Here is a 19732-nt window from a genome sequence, read left to right as displayed (position 1 = left end):
CAGAGGCAGCCAGGAGCCATTCCTGAGTGTTTAGTAGGACCTATTGGGTATGGGTGTGGGTTCAGAGACCAGGCACACCAGGTACTACCAGGTTCATCCTTGGGGCTAGCTGTGGGTCCTGCCTGAGGGTAAATTCCTTGCCATTTACCCTTGCTGTGTTTCTGGTCTATTGCTTTTCCTTCTGAATAAGTTGCTTTCTTTTCTTTGTGGCTAACTTTACCATTGTAGCATGGCTATTCATCATTGAATGATGTTCATCTATCAAAGGATTTGGCTACCAAAAAATGCCCTTGGGTGTTTCTTGGTCATGATTCTAAAACTGTAACAAGGACTGGTCAGTGCCATCAACTTGCCAGTCCTTACCAGTTGCCATGGAGCAAGCCCGCTTGATCTCATTGCTCTCAGGGTCTTAGAAGTTAAAACAGTCCTCCTGCAGGAGCAGGCCGTTGAGTCCCACTCCTCACCAACCCAAGATCCATCAACAGCTTTGCCATGCTCGTTTCTTTGGCAGTAACTTCAGTGTCTCTAAGCCAGTCACTTAGTGTCTCACTGGCATCACTGATGCACTTGTGGTGTTCAGTGCTAATTCTTACTTTATGCCTTTTCTAGTGAATGATACTAATGTTCAGTTTTTGGACCAAGACGATGACGATGACCCTGATACGGAGCTGTACCTCACGCAGCCCTTTGCGTGTGGAACAGCATTTGCCGTCAGCGTCCTGGATTCGCTCATGAGCGCGGTGAGTTGTCTAACTTCTTCCTCTCCTCTCAAGGGGTGGGATACACACCCACGGACCATCTCCCAAATAAGGAGCCATTGACAGATGCTTGAGCTGTACACGGAGAATAGCAGAAGTTCACGAACCCTTCTCTCTAAAAAGGAAACCAATATATATCAATCACTCAAATAAATACTGATCATAAATTCCTCAGAGTACAGGGAAGTCAGGGAACACTATGACCTGGTTTGGAGGATTAGAAAAGCACTCCTTAAGGAAACAAGATTTCATAACAAGATATGAGACTGTCTCAAGGAAGACAAAGGAAGCAGAAGCACAGTGAGGAAGGGATAGGGAAGACACTGAAAACCGTTTTCATGGTTTGAATCTTTGGACTTAATGCTGAAGAATAATGTGGTCTGATTTGTGTCTGAAAGCAGCTGCCTTGTTTGGTCGGTGGAGATGGATTAGAACAGCAAGATTGGGCGGGGGAAGGGGCAGTGATGTCTTAGTAAACATTTCTTGTATTTTTGGTTGAGAACCTATCTTTTTTTTTTTTAATGGCTGAGCTGCCTCTAGCCCGTAAGCATTTCTTCTAGCTGGGGGGAGAGTAGTACTGATGGTGATGCTGGTGGGGGTGGGGCTGGGCTCGAGTAGTTCCTGGTAAACTTGGAAACATTCTGGAATAGCCCAGATGTGAACAGAATATAGAAAGAACAGCCTGCCAAGGGTGACACCAACGTCCCTGCCTGTCTAAAAAAGTAGGCCTTGGATGAGGACCAGGCATGGAACTCTTCTTTGCTGAAGGGCAGGGACAAAGACAATGGTAAAGAAAGGGAATTATTGACTGAGACATTAAAAGCAGTTCTATTTTGTTTAGTAACTTGATGTGTATTAAGTGGTCATGAGATTTGTTTTCCCATTTTTTGTGACCCCCAAAAAGTAACAATTAAAGAGTGGACTCCAGCATAGTGGCATCACCGTTCCGTGCAGCAGGCAGCAGCAGCCATTTCAAATGGGCCACAGCGGGTACTGGAAATCATTCCCCATTGGGTCTTTATTTATACAGTATGCACTTCATTTTTTTTTTTTTTTTTGGTTTTTCGAGACAGGGTTTCTCTGTGGCTTTGGAGCCTGTCCTGGAACTAGCTCTGTAGACCAGGCTGGTCTCGAACTCACAGAGATCCGCCTACCTCTGCCTCCCGAGTGCTGGGATTAAAGGCGTGCGCCACCATCGCCCAGCTGCACTTCATTTTGAAATAGTCAAATTCACAATTTGTGAAAATGGAGTTGTGGGCTGGATAAAAATCGACCTTTGTAGAAACCATGGAACAGAGTTTTATTGAGTACCTTAAACTATGAGCAGAATTTAGAGGCTGTTTTTCCATACATACATTTCTCACATTGCCTAAGAAGGTTGTTCTCTTGATTATGTTAAACAACTGATATGCTAATTATGCATTATTATCATGTATTATTATCATATATTCATTAAAGATAATCCCAGAAGAGCAAAGATGAAGACATGGGCTTTTAGAGATGAACTGAGGTTATTCTATATTACTGAATATAGTATAAATAAATGTAAGCATATCTTAGTGAAATTTCAGAAATATGGTCTTAAAAATCGGTATGAAATAAAATTCATCTGAATTAAGGTTGACTGGTGGCTTTCCAAGCCAATAAGAAGAGTCAGTGTGCCCAATAGTAGGGCCCTCTTGGTTTCCTGAAATGCTGTGACTGACTTTAGGCTGGCAATATTGGCTCAGTTTATATAAACTCTTGAACAGGCTGGCAAGACTAGTAGAGGCTACATAGTTATGTTCAGTGAAGCACCAGATTCTTCGTAGGAGGCTGGATCGTGTCTCTTTAGAAATGCCACTTTAATTCTGATCCTAATTCCAACATTCCAGGAGTCTACTCTTACTAAAAGACGAGTAAGCTATTTACGGATTTATTTTAGAACTACAAAGTACTGTAAGGGTTTTTTTTTTTTTAACTTAAACTTATACCATTTTTGTTTATACACAGACAATGTGCTCCAAGTAGGACAAAATGAATCATTTTTAAAGTGTATGTTACATAAATTACTCAGAATTTTGAAATAATGCAACCAGTGCTAATTCTAAATGATGCAATTAAAACTTGTACATAGTCAAAGGGACACATGACGGACAGCATGGAGCTCGGGTATATGACAGTGTGGAGGCAGGGCATATCTTGGCATGAGTCACAAGGCTAACCATTGATAGCATCATTAGAAAGTCCGTTCTCAGAAACTCAGACAAATCAAAATGAACTGATTTCTAATAACTAGTTTCAAAGGTCATCTCTAAACTCTTCTGATACCAAACTGAAGTGTTTTGGACAAAGTGGCTTGGAGTATATGGATGCCATTGCCTGAAAGTGATTTCTTTCTTCTCCATTCTGGCCTAGAGTAAAGGGTTCCAGGAACCTAGTACTGTTCCTCATATTGATCAGTGGTAACATTTGAGTAGTTATTGAGGACCTGGGACTGTGTGATGCACCTCAGTGATGCAGTCTGATCTTTCAGATCATAGTGTGAACAAATATGATTTAAACATTAAGGCAAGGCATATTAACAGGCCTGCCGATGGTGCCTTTTCAAGTCACCAATCGAAATCCCAACCAGATCATTCCAGACCTTGCTCTATTGTCTAAGATGAAAAACCTCCAGTTGAAGTTTGACTCAACAAGTCCAGTTAGATCCAGACCTTTTGAAGAAGTACTGCCTGGTGATTTCTTTGTATTCCACCCCCAACTTCATTTATGAAAATTTTAAATCAGTCAAAAATACCAAAGCAGTACCTAGGAAGTACTAGAAGGAGGCACCTCCAAACGGTAGGAGCAGAGGTCATAATCAGTGCTTGCATCCTTCTATGGCCCATCCCAAAACCTGCACAAATCACTCTGGATGTCAGTGATTCCCCCAATTCTAGCACTGCCCGCCAAGTTATCATTTATTCAAGGAGTGAATATTCTCTGAATATTGCCTATCATACTCAATTTGTTATGCCCAAATCCGCAGGGTCCCCACAAAAGCCAACAAAGGAGACCGAGTTCCATATGTAAAAGCAAAGAACCTTTATTTTAATCAAGTTTGCAAACTTGGTCTCTCTGCATGTCCATCATATTGAAATATCTGGAGAGCTTCAAGCTCAATTATAATAGGGATTTTATAGTAGTAGAGGTGGGAGTGAGGGGTTTTTGAGGTTTAGGGCCCCTGGTTGGCTGACATTTGTCTAGGGGTGTCCTGTTGAGATGTGCTGGCAGGTGTCTCTTATCTACAGCTCTTGGAATACCAGGCATTTCCTTTGAATGGCCTGCTCTTGGGTGGGGGTCAGGCAGTCTCAGCCTGTGGTTCCTCTTGCAGCCAGGCATTGTCTCAGGGTAAACTATTGAGACTCCAGACTCCATTTAAATTCATCAATGGCCAGAGTCCCAGGTGATAATGGTTGGAAGTAAAGAGCTTCCTTTGGGTGATCTGCCCAGATTAGCTTATCATGGCTGGCCCCCACAAATTCCTCCTGGCTTACTACTTTGCTAAAAGAATACTGTTTTGATTCTTCGTTGACCTTTTTAGAATTGGTAGAGCTGTATCAGACACAATCTTGTGGCTTCCTCCAACAGATCAGCAACAGAAACCCATGGTGGGAGGAATAATTATCCTTCTGGATGTGCACCTCTAAGAGGAAGGCTTCAATTGAGAAATTAAATTTTCAGAATAATCCTAGATTGCTTCTCTCTCCCTCTCTTTTCCTCCCCCCCGCCCTGCACACCTATACACACAAAATGAAAGAAGTTTGTCTGGTTTTAGAGCTATGTGTGGATCTTCGGATTTTTTTTCACCCAATTTCACTTCTTCCAAACCCCAATCCCAGTTATACTGCCACTTAGACACCTGGAATAAGAAAATACAACACTGACTCCCTACTCACATTAGCTTCCTGGCCATGATCGCAGAATCTCTCTGGGCCTCATTTTTGTCATCTTTAAAATGGAATAATAATCACACATATTCCTTAACTTGTCCTTATGAGACTGTGGTCATGGTTAAAAGTGGTGATGAGGTATTTAGCATATGGCCAGTTCTCTAAAGCTGTATTATAGCTATTGTTCTCAATCAGTACATTTATTGGTCACCTACTAAATGACAATGTTCTCCACACTACAGATACAGAATAGAGAAGTGAACCATGGACCATGGCCTCTGATTGTTAAATTTTCTTTCTGCTTGGATAATGTAGAGGTGAAAACAGGAGGGGAACGATGAATAATGTTAAATAAGAAAATGAGATTGTGAACTTGTGAAGCACTTGGGCCCTCATGGCACAAGGTCACCAAGGAGAACAGAAGCTTCTGGTTCTGACTCCACCAGCCCTTTGTTTATGTTTTCCACTGTCCGGGAATCAGTTGAGACCAACTTAAATGTGATGGGAACAACTCCTTGTGAACATGTTACAGCAGAACCATAGATTTGCTATTTACGTGCACGTGTGTGTGTGTGTGTGTGTATGAATGTGTCTGCGTACTCATTATCTCTCCTGCACACATGCATGCATGCACACATACTCTGGAGATTTAAGACTCAGGATGAGTCAGAAGTCTGCAGGAGGAACGTGTCTGTGCTTTCATGTCTCATGAACTGGCCTCAGTGTCAGAAATACCTTGATTTGTATTACCAAGGTGGGAAAATGTGCTCCTCTGAATCATGGGCCCACCTGCCTTTCTGTTTATATTATAACCTCCTGAAGGGCCAAACCCTGGGTGAGCCTTATGTTGAAGGGTGAACTCTCAGCCCAAGTTAATCCATTGCCATTTCAGAGATGCCAGCAATTTATGCTCATGACTCATCTCTTATACTCCACCCAAGAGCCCTCATTTCTCCTTCTCACAAGCAGACAGACCGTCCGCAGGCACAGCCAAGGCAGATGGAGTGACAGCAGCGTTGTCTGCGCAGCAAACAGCGGGATGTTGTGCTGGACCCAAGAACACACTCCTTGCTGCTGCACCAGCAAGGCAGATCCAGGAGAAAATAACTGAAATAGTTCTCATTGCTCATGAGAGAAAAACACTAAAAATAAAAATCCACACCATGAAAACTAGCAAATATAAAAAATGGCAGATATGACATGGAAGATGACAATTTTAGTGCAATTATAGACGAAAGGCAGAGTGCCATTAAAGTTAAGGCAATGTTATTAAAAGATGTGTTAATTTTCAGTTAAATTTTCTATAAAAGACCAATTAGTTTAAAAGACTTGACAGCATTAACTGTGAAACATAAGCTCCAGTAATTATACTTAAAAAAATAGAAAGAGGAAGATGAGCAAGTGAGTGGGACGGCCCAGCACACATGAGGCTAGGTGGCGCTGCAGATTCAATTTCCTGGTCCGTATTCCAGCCCTTCACGGTTTTGCTGTGTGTCCTTCCAGGACCCAAGAATCACCCGATGCTAGAAGGCAAGAGACCTCACATGTGTTTGAAGGCAGTCCTCCTTATTAGAGATGAGAACACAGAAGCAGAGAGGGGGGCATTTTCGAAATTGGCTTCATTGGCTGGTCTTTGTAATAAGCTACAATTCACTGAGTACTAGTTGAATATGGGAAATTACACTAGTTCTCTTGTTTAAAACTAGTCCATAAATGCTTACCCGCCCCCGTTATGTAGATTAGGGAACCACAGCATAGAAAACCTGGGCAATGTTCCCGTTATCCTAGCTATTGAGAAACCAAGAAGGGATTAAAGACAATAAAAGATGAGATGGTTTAGAGGCAGAGGCACTTACTGCTAAACAAAATGACCTGAATTTGATCCCTAACACTCACATGGGGGAGAGAATCAACTACCCCAAATTTTTTCTGTGATGGAGATGGGTCTTGTATCTTATCTGTTGCTTTCATTGGTTAACTAATAAAAAAAACTGCTTGGCCTGATAGGACAGCAAATTAGGTAGGCGGAGTAGACAGAACAGAATGATGGGAGAAAGAAGCCGAGTCAGGCAGTCGCCATGATTCTTCCACTCCAGACAGACGCAGGTTAAGATCCTCCCTGGTAAGCCACATGGTGCTACACAGATTATTAGAAATGGGTTAGATCAATATGTAAGAGCTAGCCAATAAGAGGCTGGAACTAATGGGCCAGGCAGTGTTTAAAAGAATACAGTTTCCCTGTAATTATTTTGGGTATAAAGCTAGCCGTGCGGGCAGCCAGGTGCCAGGAACGTAGCCCGCCACTCTTATTACAACAGAGGTATTACAACAGAGTGGTGCCCAACATGATAATTCTGCCCTCATAGGCACACCATAGCACACCCCCTATGCACACATAAATAAGATAAAAATTGAAACACCCATAATCAGAATATCAGCTTTCTCTACTACAAAGAAAACCTTCCCTGATAAAATGTTGGACACTTGCTTTCACAGTGAGGAGTGGACCCTGCATTCTCTAGACTGCACAGATATCCTGGTTTCAGGTACCAAATAGATCTCTAACTCATCCCTCTTGCTGCCCACCACTAAAGTGTCATGGGATGTCTGTGGACGAGTCCTTTAAGTTCACAGGTGTCATGCAGGAGTCCCTCATAAGGCTCCCTGTACCACAACCATGGAGTTGGTGGTGAGGTATGGGATGTCTGGAGGTCTTTGAGTGTGCAAGACAAAGGTTCATGCATGCACTTTAGAATCTCACAGTCTGTAGAGCACTATATTGAAGAGGTATGGAGAGAGTGGACATCCTTGTCTTGTTCCTGATTTTAGTGGGACGGCTTTGAGTTTTTCTCTCGTTTAATTTAATGTTAGCTGTCGGCTTGCTGTAAATAGCTTTTATTATATTTAGGTATGACCCTTGTATCCCTAATCTCTCCAAGACTTTTATTATAAAGGGGTATTGAATTTTGTCAAATGCTTTTTCAGCATCTAATGAAATGATCATATGGTTTTTTTTCAGTTTATTTATATGGTGGATTACATTGATAGTTTTGCATATGTTGAACCAGCCCTGCATCTCTGGGATGAAGCCTACTTGATCATAATGGATAATTTTTCTAATGTGTTCTTGGATTCGGTTTGCCAGTATTTTGTTGAGAATTTTTGCATCGATATTCATGAGTGAGATAGGCCTGTAATTCTCTTTCTTGGTTGGGTCTTTGTGTGGTTTTGGTATCAGGGTAACTGAAGCTGCATAAAAGGAATTTGGCAATGACTCTTCTGTTTCTATATTGTGAAATACATTAAGGAGTATAGGTATTAGCTCTTCTTGGAAGTTCTGGTAGAATTCTGCATTGAAACCATCTGGTCCTGGGCTTTTTTTGGAAGGGAGATTTTTGATAACAGTTTCTAGTTCTTCGCGACTAACAGGTCTATTTAGATGGTTCACCTTCTCTTGGATTAGCTTTGGTATATGGTACTTATCTAAAAAATGTCCATTTCTTTTGCATTTTCCAGTTTTGTGGCATACAGGCTTTTGTAGTAAGATCTAATGATTCTCTGAATTTCCTCTGTGTCTGTGGTTATGTCCCCCTTTTCATTTCTGATCTTATTTATTTGCGTGTTCTCTCTCTGTTGTTTAAATAGTTTAGATAGGGGTTTGTCGATCTTGTTGATTTTCTCCAAGAACCAACTTTTTGTTACATTGATTCTTTTGACTGTTTTCTGCGTTTCTATTTTGTTGATTTCAGCCCTCAGTTTGATTATTTCCAGTCTTCTACTCCTCCTGGGAACATCTGCTTCTTTTTTCTCTAGAGCTTTCAGGTGTGCTGTTAAGTCCCCAATGTATGCTTTCTCCATTTTCTTTAAGTGGGCACTTAGTGCTATGAACTTTCCTCTTAGCACTGCTTTCATCATGTCCCATAGGTTTGAATATGTTGTCTCTTTATTTTCATTAAATTCAAGGAAGACTTTAATTTCTTTCTTAATTTCTTCCTTGACCCAGGTGTGGTTCAGTAGTTGACTGTTCAGTTTCCATGAGTTTGTCGGCTTTCTGGTGGTAGCATTGTTGTTGAATTCTAACTTTAATGCATGGTGATCTGATAAGACACAGGTAGACACTGATATTTTTTTATATCTGTGGAGGTTTCCTTTGTTTCCGAGTATGTGGTCAATTTTTGAGAAGGTTCCATGAGCTGCAGAGAAGAAGGTATATTCTTTCCTATTTGGGTGGAGTGTTCTATACATGTCTGTTAAGTCCATTTGCTTCATTACCTCCAATAATTCTCTTAATTCTCTATTAGGTTTCTGTCTGATTGACCTGTCCATTGGAGAGAGAGGTGTGTTGAAGTCTCCTACTACTAGTGTGTGTGGTTTGAGGTCTGCCTTGAGTTCTAGTAATATTTCTTTTACCTAAGTGGGTGCTTTTATATTAGGGGCATAGATATTCTGGACTGAGACGTCATCCTGATGAATTGTTCCTGTTATGAGTATAAAGTGTCCATCTTGATCTCTTCTGATTGATTTTAGTTTGAAGTCAGTTTTGTTAGAAATTAGTATGGCCACACCTGCTTTTTTCTTAGGACCATTTGTTTGAAACACCTTTTCCCAACCCTTTACTCTGAGTAGATGCCTGTCTTTGTGGTTGAGATGTGTTTCTTGCAAACAGCAGAATGTTGGATCCTGTTTTCTTATCCAATCTCTTAGTCTGTGCTTTTTTATAGGTGAATTGAGATCATTAATATTAAGTGATATTAATGACCAGTGGTTGTTTACTCCAGTTATTCTTATTGTTTTTGGTAGTAGGGTTTGTGTGTCTCCCTTCTTTTACTTTTGCTGGTGAAGGGTCACTAGATGCCTGAGTTATTGTAGGCAGTGTTGGCAATGTTGGATTCCTTGGGTTGCAATTTTCCTTCTATTACTTTTTGTAGGGCTGGATTTGTGGCTACGTAATGTTTAAATTTGTTCTTACCCTGGAATGTCTTGTTTTCTCCATTGATAGTGAACAATAGCTTGGCTGGGTATAGTAGTTTGGGTTTTCATTCATGGTCTCTTAGTTTCTGCAGTACCTCTATCCAGGACCTTCTGGCTTTCATCCTCATCCGTATTTTAAAACCAAACTGGCCCCCTTTAAGGTGAAATTTCAATTGTATTTAAGAAACCTAGGTTTTGATTCCGAGTATCTTTTAAAGATGAATAACAAGCTGGAGAGACAGTGCGTCAGTTAAGAGTTCTATACTGCTCTTGCAGAGGACCTAAGTCTGGTTCCTAGCACTCTGGTCGGGAAGCTCAGAACTGCCTGTAACTCCAGCCCTAGGGGGTGTGGCACCCTCTTACAATCTCCAGAGGCACCTGTGCGCTTATGCATATGTACCCCTCATTGCATACCCAGGTGAACTCAAAGGTCTTCTCTGAAGAAAATGGAAAGGGCTGGTGCAGCACAGGAGAGGCAGAGAGAGGCCTCCAAAACCACTGCCATCAAAATTGCAAGGAAAGAGGTCTCTAGTGTGCAGAATGAGATTCTAGCCATAGTGGCAGCTTTTTGAGATTCCCCTGTGTTTGAGCAAAGATGGGACACTGTTCTCAAGGCAGAAGCTATTTTAGACAAAATGAGCAATCATCTGTAGCATTTTCTCCCAGATACACAAAACATTGGAATGATGTTTATAACAAGGCAAGGGTTGTCAGCATAATATAAACATCTCCTTCTATGCACAAAAGACTCCTTAGCTTGAAACTTCTAGACTCTGGAGACCTGGGTGCACTTTTCCAAATGACAGGGTTCCAGTGGTCTAGTCTCACGCAACTGAGAGCAGCTTGGCATAGGTGACAGTTGAAGGCTGACTCATTCATGCTTTTCTGGGGAACTTATGAATGAAAATGAAGTGATGGGACTTGAGAGATGGCTCAGCAGTTAAGAGCACTGACTGCTCTTCTAGGAGACCTGGGTTCAATTCCCAGCACCCACATGGCTGTTCACAACTGTCTGTAACTCTAGGATCCAGCACCGTAGCACAGACACACACACAGGCAAAACAGCAATAAATTAAAAAAAAATAGAAAGTGAAGTGAATAAATGCTTCTGTACTCGAAGACCCAGAGTCCTTCCTATTGTTTCCACAGATTAGAGGGACAGTTTCATAGCCTATAAAGTTCTTGGAACAAAGGTATTATTTCAAATTTAGTTGACCTGTCTTTTATAAAAGTTTATTGTGGGGGTCTGGTTTCCCTAATTTTATACTTTTGTTCTGAGAGCAGTGTTACCAGTCACTGTCCCTCACCATTTTATAATTTAAACTTAAATATTCAATGGTGCAGGACTCAGCACTGATCTTGGTTGTTTGGTGCAACCCCTGGTGTGTGTCTTAATTTCATGTTCCCAATCAGGACAGGGTGTTCTTACTGGAAGTGCTTTCTTGTCAAAAGTTCCTGAATTCTGTTCACACCTTTAACACGTGGACACTACTGTTTATCATGTCCCACTCCATCTTCAGTGTTTAGCAGATCCTCTGTTTTGTTTTGTTCTTTTAAGGACAGTAAAGCATGCACTCCCCACCACTAACCATGTGTGTGTGTGTGTGTGTCTCCACATGTTTGTAGGTGGCTCATGTGTGCACACCTGCATGTATTTATGTGTATGTACTTACAGTTTTCAGTTTTATAGCTTCTACTCCACATATAAAAATTTAACCATTATAAATGTAATTATCTCTTAACCATGTAATTATCTTTTAACCAGTTCTTTTAAGAAGTGTTTCATTGGAATATTAATAGACCATAAAATTCTCCCAAGTATATGATTTTATGGGGTTTTTTTTAGCATATGTAAACATCTCCAAGGATCTTTTAAGAACAGTCTCATTATGTGCAAGAGAACTCTGTCCTCATTTTCCTTCTTTAGCTGCTCAACCCTGAGCATCCACAAGCATGTATCCCTATCTTTCTAGAATCGCCTTTTCTGGATGGTTCATATAAATGGAATCTTATTGATTTTGGGGCTCATCCTTGTTGTACCATGTACTTTATTTCTTTTTATACACAAATAAAATGGTTTTCACGGTTATAACATTTTGTGATGTGTCCATTAACCAAGTGCCATTTTATTGTTTCCGGTCCTGGCTATGACGAATGATGCCGTTATGAATCTCTCTGCATGAAGTTGTTTTGATGTGTCTTTCATTTCCCATGGGTATAGTTATGTATGGTTGTTGGGCCCTGTGGTAACTCAAAGTTTACCAATTTAAGGAACTTTTAGACTGCCTTCCAGTGATCGGAACACTCACACACCTACGGAAACTGTAAGGGCTCCAGTTTCTCCACGTTCATCAGTTCTTGCTATGTATCTGGCCCTTGTTTTATCATAACCATCTCTGTGGGTAAAGATGAAATCTCGTTAAGATTGGAACTTGTGTTTTCCTTATGACTACTGGTGTTAGGCCTCCTTATGTCTCTTGCCTTCTCTACCTTGTTTTGAAGGAATGTTTATTCAAGCCTTATCCTTTTTCTATTTTTTCAAATTTATTGCCTTTTGGTTATGTTATTGGAGGATTTTAAACACTGAATATTATACCCTTATAAGATACAATATTTTCAAATATTTTCTCTAATTATACAGAGAAGTTTTACTTTCTACATAACTTCTTCCAGTGTATAATTTAAAAATATTATGAGACACAAATGAGCAAGCTTTCTTGTGTAGTCTAAGATTTTGGTGCCTTATCTAAGATAATTGTCAAAGTGATGTTAAGAGGATTCACCACTGTTATGTCTTCTTAGCTCTCTACACTTTTAGCTGTCACATTTGGGTCTTTGATTCATGTTGTTTTGTATATGGTGTGAGGAATAGGGCCAACCAACATTTTCTTCTGTATGTTGATGCTCAGTTGTTGTAACACTCTTTATTTAGTAGACTATTCTTTCTTTATAAAGCTTCTTGATATCCTCATTGAAAGCCAGTTAATAGCAGCTCTATGTGTTTATTTCTTGATGCTCAGTTCTGTTCCCTTGCCCAGTCATCATGCTAGTGTTAGAAGTATATTTTGAAATCAGGGGTTGGGAACATTCAATTTTATTGCTGATTGCTTTTTATATGATTTATATAACATTTTAGGTTTTCTGCAATTTCCTATAAAATTCGATAGGAATGTCTTGAATCTGTATTATGTTTAAGGTTTTTATTATTATTTCAATCTTATCCTCCAATCCAAGAACATGGGACATTTTTCTATTTATTTATATTTTATTCATATCTTTTGTAATGTTGCATAGCTTTTAGTATATAGCCCTGGAACTTCTTGAAAAAATTTCTTCTTAAGCATTTTATTATTTTCAATGTTGTTGGAAGTAGAGTTTCTTTCTTAAGTTTTTCTTGTTCACACAGAAAAAAGTTTGATTTTTACATAATGTTTTTGTACCCTGAAATCTTACTAAATCTTTCTTACCTATGGATTCCTTGGGATTATCTTTATACTAAATCCTTATTACCTGTGGATTCCTTGGGATTCTCTTTATACAGTGCCAGGCCACTTTGAGTGGAGATAATCTTCCTTCTTTTCCAATGTGAATGTCTTTTATTTCTTTCCTACTAACTAAAACTTCCAGCACAATTTTAAGATGGAAGTCATGAGAATGATCCTCTTTATTGCTGATATTAGGGGGGAAAGTATCTGCTCTTCTACCCTAAACTATTGAGCATTAACTGTTTTATCTGTGTGTTCCTTATTAAGGTTTTTTTTTGACAGTTTCACACATTTATATATAATGAATTTTAGTCACTTTTATCTCTTCTCTGTTCTCTGTCCTACTGAAACTCTTCATCCCAGTAAGTCTCACTTTCCCTCCCATAGTCGTTTTGTATGTGATTCATTGAGGTTAACTGGGGATTTTTGCATAAGCATAGGTGAGAGGATGTTTGCTGGAGCAAGGAAACTTGCCAGTTGCTACACCACTGAAGAAAGTAGCCTTTCCACAAACATCTTATAATTGCCAGTAGTTCCTCAAGCAGAAGTGGGGCCTCCCTGGCTCCTTCCCTGTCTACGATGAAATATTAGTTGGTCCAGTTTTGTGCAGGTCCTGAGAGATGACCACAGGTGTAATTAATAAGTCATGACCTACAAGACCTCTCATGGTGTTATTTTCCCATCTTCTGGCTTCTAGTATTTCTGCCTTTCTTGGGTAATGTTCCCTGAGTCTTGGAGAGCATGCTCCAGTTGGGGTCAATCACTCTACTATGGCTTAATCTTTATACTTTGGCCAGCTAGATCTTCTAATGACTACTTACCCAGTCAAAAACAATTCTTCCGTGCCTTATCTTGAAACCTGTTTCCTTTTGGGAAAACAACAACAACAACAACAACAAAAAAAACCCAACTGTTCCTCATTTCTATACATTTGGGCAGAGAGTGCTTTAGTGGTTCAGCAAACAGTGCTGTGAATGTTTGCCACCCGCTTACCTGCCATGGGTCTAGCATGGTAATTGGAACACAAAGGTAGTTGTCAGTTTTCTGTCCAGTTCTCCATTATTTAATATGATAGACAGGACTGGGTAGGGAAAATACCATAGGGAAAATATTGGAAAATGTTTGTGTGTCTTTAATCCATGTAATAAATTTTCAGGATGTAGTGCACAGGACCTTCAAGGTGTTCTTCTTTAATCTAGAGGAGCAGTTCTCCGTGTGGTCCTTGACCCCTTTGGGGTTGAATGACCTTTTCACAGGGATTATAATCAGATATGCTGCATATCAGGTATCTTATGATTCATAACAGTAGCGAAATTACAGTTATTAAGTAGCAGCAGAATTAATTTTATAGTTGTGGGTCACCGCAACATGAGGAACTGTATTAAAGAGCCACAGAATTAGGAAGGTTGAGAATTCCCGCTCTGGAGGAAACTTGGGCACTGAGGGTGACTGAGGGAATAATGGCCTTCCATCTTCTGGAACAAAAGCTGAAACAGTAATGAGAGTAATCAAGGGATGTTTGCATGTGAGAGTGGCTGTTGCCCATCATCAACAGTCCCTTCCCCATGTCTCTGGGTTCAGGTCAGCCATATTTACCAGCACTCCCTGGGCCCTGAGTTTCTTCTCAGTCCCTCAGGTGCTGAGCGTCAAGTATCTTGTAGCTGTTCTGCCATTCCATTTTACAGCTGATGACACTAAGTTCGAAAATGTTTCACAACTTTCGAAGGCAGCAGAGCTTCTGAAAGTTGAAGTCAACACTGAACCTCAAAAGGACTCCAGCCCTCTTAGCCTTCCCACCTGCATCTGCTCCCTTGAGTGTCTTCAATTCTGCTTTTCCACCCCAGAGAACAGCTGAACTCTTGAGGATAGCCTGTGTATAACTTTCCTAGCATTATTTGTAGCTGGAATTCTTTGTGCTCTCTGGTTGAGTGTTTCAATAAGGAACACGAAATCCAGGCCCTCCAGCAGCATCTTCTTAACTTGGAAGTCCATGTGGAATTCTTTGCATATATACTTGTTTTTAACAACCATGCTGATTTTAATGGCTGTAAACACTGATGCCCAGGACAACACAGAGCTAGTGATGAGGGTAGGATGAGGACTCAGCCATGTCTGGCTCATGATGCACTGCCACGTAAGCTGGCAAGGAAGTTGCAAATAAGAATGCACCTGTCAGCCGGGCGGTGGTGGCGCACGCCTTTAATATCAGCACTCGGGAGGCAGAGGCAGGCGGATCTCTATGAGTTCTAGGCCAGCCTGGTCTACAAGAGCTAGTGCCAGGATGGGCTCCAAAGCTACAGAGAAACCCTGTCTCGAAAAACTAAAAAAAAAAAAAAAAAAAAAAAAAAGGATGCACCTGTCTTTTCTAGCCTGCTCCAGCGGTGCATAAATGCCCCAAACTACATCCAAGATTTGGTTTGTTTTTATGTAGAGGCTTTGACTTCTCATGCAAGAAAATGGAACAAACCGCCTTTAACTGATATTTTCTCTATTTTGGCTGGGTGATAAATGTCATTTTAAGGCCTTTTCTTAGACATTCTGTTAATTTTTAAAGCCCCCATTGCCTTCGTGTGAACATTCCATGTGGGAGAAAAATGGCTATGTAAGGGAAAGAGTTCTTTAAATCATCTGCATTTGCCTCAGACAGCTGGGGTTATTTGCAGACCCAAAATCCACACATCAGGATATGCAGCTCATAGACTTCTCTAGCTGCTATCCTGGTGGTGACTTCTGGGTCCAGCCATTATCAAAGTCTGTGATAAGTTGTTGAGTGTGTGGCATTCAAGATTCTCTTTGCATCTAATTCCAAACAGAAAGAAGTTGTGCTATTTGTAAGTGGCCTCCCTCCTAACATGGGTGGCAGGCTCTAAGAGGTTGGCCTCTTTGGGGTAGCCGCCCAGGCATGCCGCCTTTTATTGTGCCCCTAGTGTCAGAGTTGATATTTTTCAGGTGTACAGAGGCAAGGCAGTATTTGTATATCTACCAACATCAACTTTTCAGGCATTAACCTTTTAAGAATTCCCTGAATTGTTTTTATCCTTTTCTTTTCTTCCTTTAAGTCAGGATCCCATAGTGGAACCAAGCAGGTGAGAATGGAATAATTGGAGACTGCTGTTTTTTTTTCTTTTCCCACAGAAAATTATTTAAAGAGAGAAGCCAGAACTTTACATGGGAGATACCAAGAAAAGTTGGAATTTGGGTTGTCAGCTACGGTGACTTTAGGTTGTTTGCTTAAGAATGTTTCTCTACCTTCTTTCCACAGACGTACTTCAATGACAATATCCTCACCCTGATACGGACCCTGGTGACAGGAGGAGCCACGCCAGAGCTTGAGGCTCTGATTGCTGAGGAGAATGCACTTCGAGGGGGCTACAGCACTCCCCAGACACTAGCCAACAGGGACCGTTGCCGAGTGGCTCAGTTAGCCCTGTTGGATGGCCCCTTTGCAGACTTAGGGGTGAGTCTACAGCCCAGACGATTCCTGAGCCGTGTTTGCAGCAAGCCTGATATGAATGAACCATGTGACATGGTGACAGACTAAGCATCTGTGTTTCTCTCTTCCATTGTAATAAACTAAAAAGATGGTATTTACGTGACCCTGTTTACCAGGCCCCACGCTTTATACATAGATATTCATGCAACTCCTCCAACCAAATAGTTGATATTTCTCAGGCAGCTAAGGCATGGGACATTTCCACCAAAGCATCCTGACTTTGGGGATATGGCTCTCGCCTCCACTGCTGTCTTCCTCGAGTATTTTCTTCCCAGGGATGGACGGGGTAGTTGCCAACACCACATAGCTGAGTTTAGGAAACATTTTTGCAGGGTCCTTGTAGCTCAGAGGTACTCCACTTTGACTCTCTCCGAACATGGGGATGCCTGGCCTCGAACCCTGCCACCAGAGTTTTTGTATCTACATACTGTTGACACAAAAATTACAGCTCTCATCTTAAAAGGGAATAAGAGGTAGTTTATTCTGGAACTATTTTGAGGGACCATGGCTCAGGAACACAGAATAGGTTAGCCTGAATTCCTTGTTCCCACCTAGAAGCAGTTTCATGAAGTTGTGTGGTTTTTACCGATCAAGGAAAATTATAAATCAAGGCAACTTTAAAATACACAAATACAGCAAGATGGATAAAGCTTTACTATAGGCCCCAGATGTTATCTAATGGTTTTCTTAGCTTTTGGGTTTGTCTAAGCTCATGGTCTGCTAAGTTAATAGATTCCAAAAAGGTTTCTATTAGCTACAAGATATTTGTTCTGACTGAGAGGTATGTAAATGGATGGTTCTTTCCCACCTGCCAGTTCTCAAATACCCAGCATCTGATTCCCAGTTTATCACACAGAATCTTATATTAACTATAAATGCTCAGCCAGTATCTCAGGCTTATTCCTAACTAGCTCTTACTATTAAATTAAGCCATAATTCTTATTTATGTTTAGCCACACGACTTGGTACCTTTTCTCAGTATGACACTCTCATCTTACTTCCTCTATATCTGGCTTGAGACTCCTGACTCTGTCCTTCTCCTTCTCATCATCCTTAGTTTGGTCATCCCACCTATACTTTCTACCTGGCTTCTGACCAATCAGTGTTTTATTAAACCAATTCCAGTGACAAATCGTTACAGTATACTAGAGGATTATTCCACAGCAGAGGTGGGCAGGGAATGGTTGCTGTAAAAGACTAGAACTATCCCAAGTTATGGTAATTAGCTTCTGGACCAGAAGCTTCCCAATCTTACCACCGCACTGCAGTTCTAATCGTAGTCCCTATAGACATAACTTCTTCTCAGGAGTTTTATTCACAGTGTCATCCAGGCACTGGTGAGGTTTAAAGCATGAAGGCAGTTGTGTGTGTGCAGAACAATTGACCAAAGTGACAGATCTCAACTGGCACTTTTGATGACTTGAGGTCTCTAATGCAAAACCTTGGTCTTGGGATTTCTGAGTCTGGGCCAAGTCCTGCTTCCCTATACCTCCTTTTCATGATGGGACCAGAGTTTCCTTTGGTTTCTCTGTACTCACTACTCTGTCCTGTGTCAGACACTTTGGAAAAAGTGTGCCACCTTGACCTTGACTCCAAAAGCACCTGTATAGATGTGTTTAAGGAGCGGAACCAAGAGCCTAGGAATGTATTTCCCTATTACACTATATATTGCCCAGAATGTACCATCGTGGAAAAGGTCTTGTTTGGCCATCAAATGGCTGCTTGTTTGGCCAGGACCTATATTAGACTGATGAAGGTCAATTTCCATCATCAGTAGTTCTTATCCTTATCACTTCCTTACTAATCCAGTTGAATCAGATTAATATTTTCAGTAATGGAAAAATGTAGGATCTTTTGTTGTCTAATATGATGTTCATCATGAGAATTCCAGTGATAGCAAAGACAAATGCATTCCCTCAGTTTCTAGTGAGTCTACTCTGTCATGCTGATCTGTATAGTAAAGTCTACTTGGTATCACACACCTGCTTGAAGTCCAGAATTTTCTATGCATTTGCAAACAATCACATTGTTTTCGCCTTCTGAGTTAAGCCCCAGAACTCGGGGTGGTTGTGAACTGATTAGTGCAGTGAATCCCAGCTATCTCACCTACAGACTCCCACATGCCCTTCACCTAGACATCTTTGAGGTCTGCAAATTGTGCTTTTCACACAGTCCTTCTTGGAGTCTCCTCACCAGAGGGCTTGGGGCTGCTCTTTTATTCTTGCAGTGCTTTTCATTATCACTTGGACAGTCCTGACAATATGGTCTCATCACAGTGGACACAGCTGAGCACAGGGAATATAATCCTTGCTTTGCAGAGTTCACCTCTTCTCTCTAGCTCTACAGCTGAGACCTTCCAGTGACACATCCCCATCCCAGATGAAGGAAGCCAGGAGTGTGTTTGAGCTATGGACACAACTGGGTGGCCACCAGGGGAAGCCTGGTGATGGTCAGTTCCCTGAAGTCAAACATACTGGCTGTTAACCACGCTGATGTCTTCAGGCACAGAGGGGTTGATGAAAAGCTGCCTCCCACCTTGATTCCCAGGCAAGCAAAAGCTGATGTTTCTCTTGTCCTTTGTTGCCTTCCTAGGATGGTGGTTGTTATGGTGATCTGTTCTGCAAAGCTCTGAAAACGTATAATATGCTTTGTTTTGGAATTTACCGGCTGAGAGATGCCCACCTCAGCACCCCAAGCCAGTGTACAAAAAGGTGAGTGCATTGTCCCACTTACCATCTCACCTGAGTGCAGGGGCATCAGTGCCTTCTCTCGTTCCCTGCAGGCAACGGTCTCTATGCGCATGCCTTCAACATACTGCCCATGTCAAGTGTAACACTGACCCCAGGAGTTATAACAAATATTTCTTTAAAAAAATACTGAAAATGAATGTGAAGTCACTGAGGCAAGGATTTGTTTACCGCATTACAAAAGCCAGAATCCCGAACTCTGGTTCCTCAGATCCCTTCCTTGGTCCCTAATGTGGAGGTGCTTCACATTGATGCTATATTTTGATTTATATATTTTGTAATTGATTGATTCACTTTCTTTCTTATATCTAAGTTTAAGAAACTTTTATATTATCACTTTACACAAAAATAGATGATGATTTGG

General features: G+C 41.1%; 1 protein-coding gene across 18 annotated transcripts in view; it reads left to right on the top strand.

Moving 5' to 3' along the window:
- Kcnma1 (potassium calcium-activated channel subfamily M alpha 1) overlaps window positions 1-19732 on the top strand; it is a 719966-nt gene that overhangs the window by 681153 nt on the left and 19081 nt on the right. For all 18 annotated transcript variants that reach the window (XM_075949389.1, XM_075949388.1, XM_075949387.1 and 15 more), the window contains 3 exons: window positions 610-740; window positions 16391-16585; window positions 19214-19332. In XM_075949389.1, coding sequence (XP_075805504.1) covers window positions 610-740; window positions 16391-16585; window positions 19214-19332 — 445 coding nt within the window. The remainder of the gene's footprint in view (window positions 1-609; window positions 741-16390; window positions 16586-19213; window positions 19333-19732) is intronic.

The sequence above is a fragment of the Microtus pennsylvanicus genome, chromosome 15 (genome assembly GCF_037038515.1).
Source record: "Microtus pennsylvanicus isolate mMicPen1 chromosome 15, mMicPen1.hap1, whole genome shotgun sequence".
Classification (NCBI taxonomy): domain Eukaryota; kingdom Metazoa; phylum Chordata; class Mammalia; order Rodentia; family Cricetidae; genus Microtus; species Microtus pennsylvanicus.
This window is presented reverse-complemented; position numbering and strand designations above follow the sequence as displayed.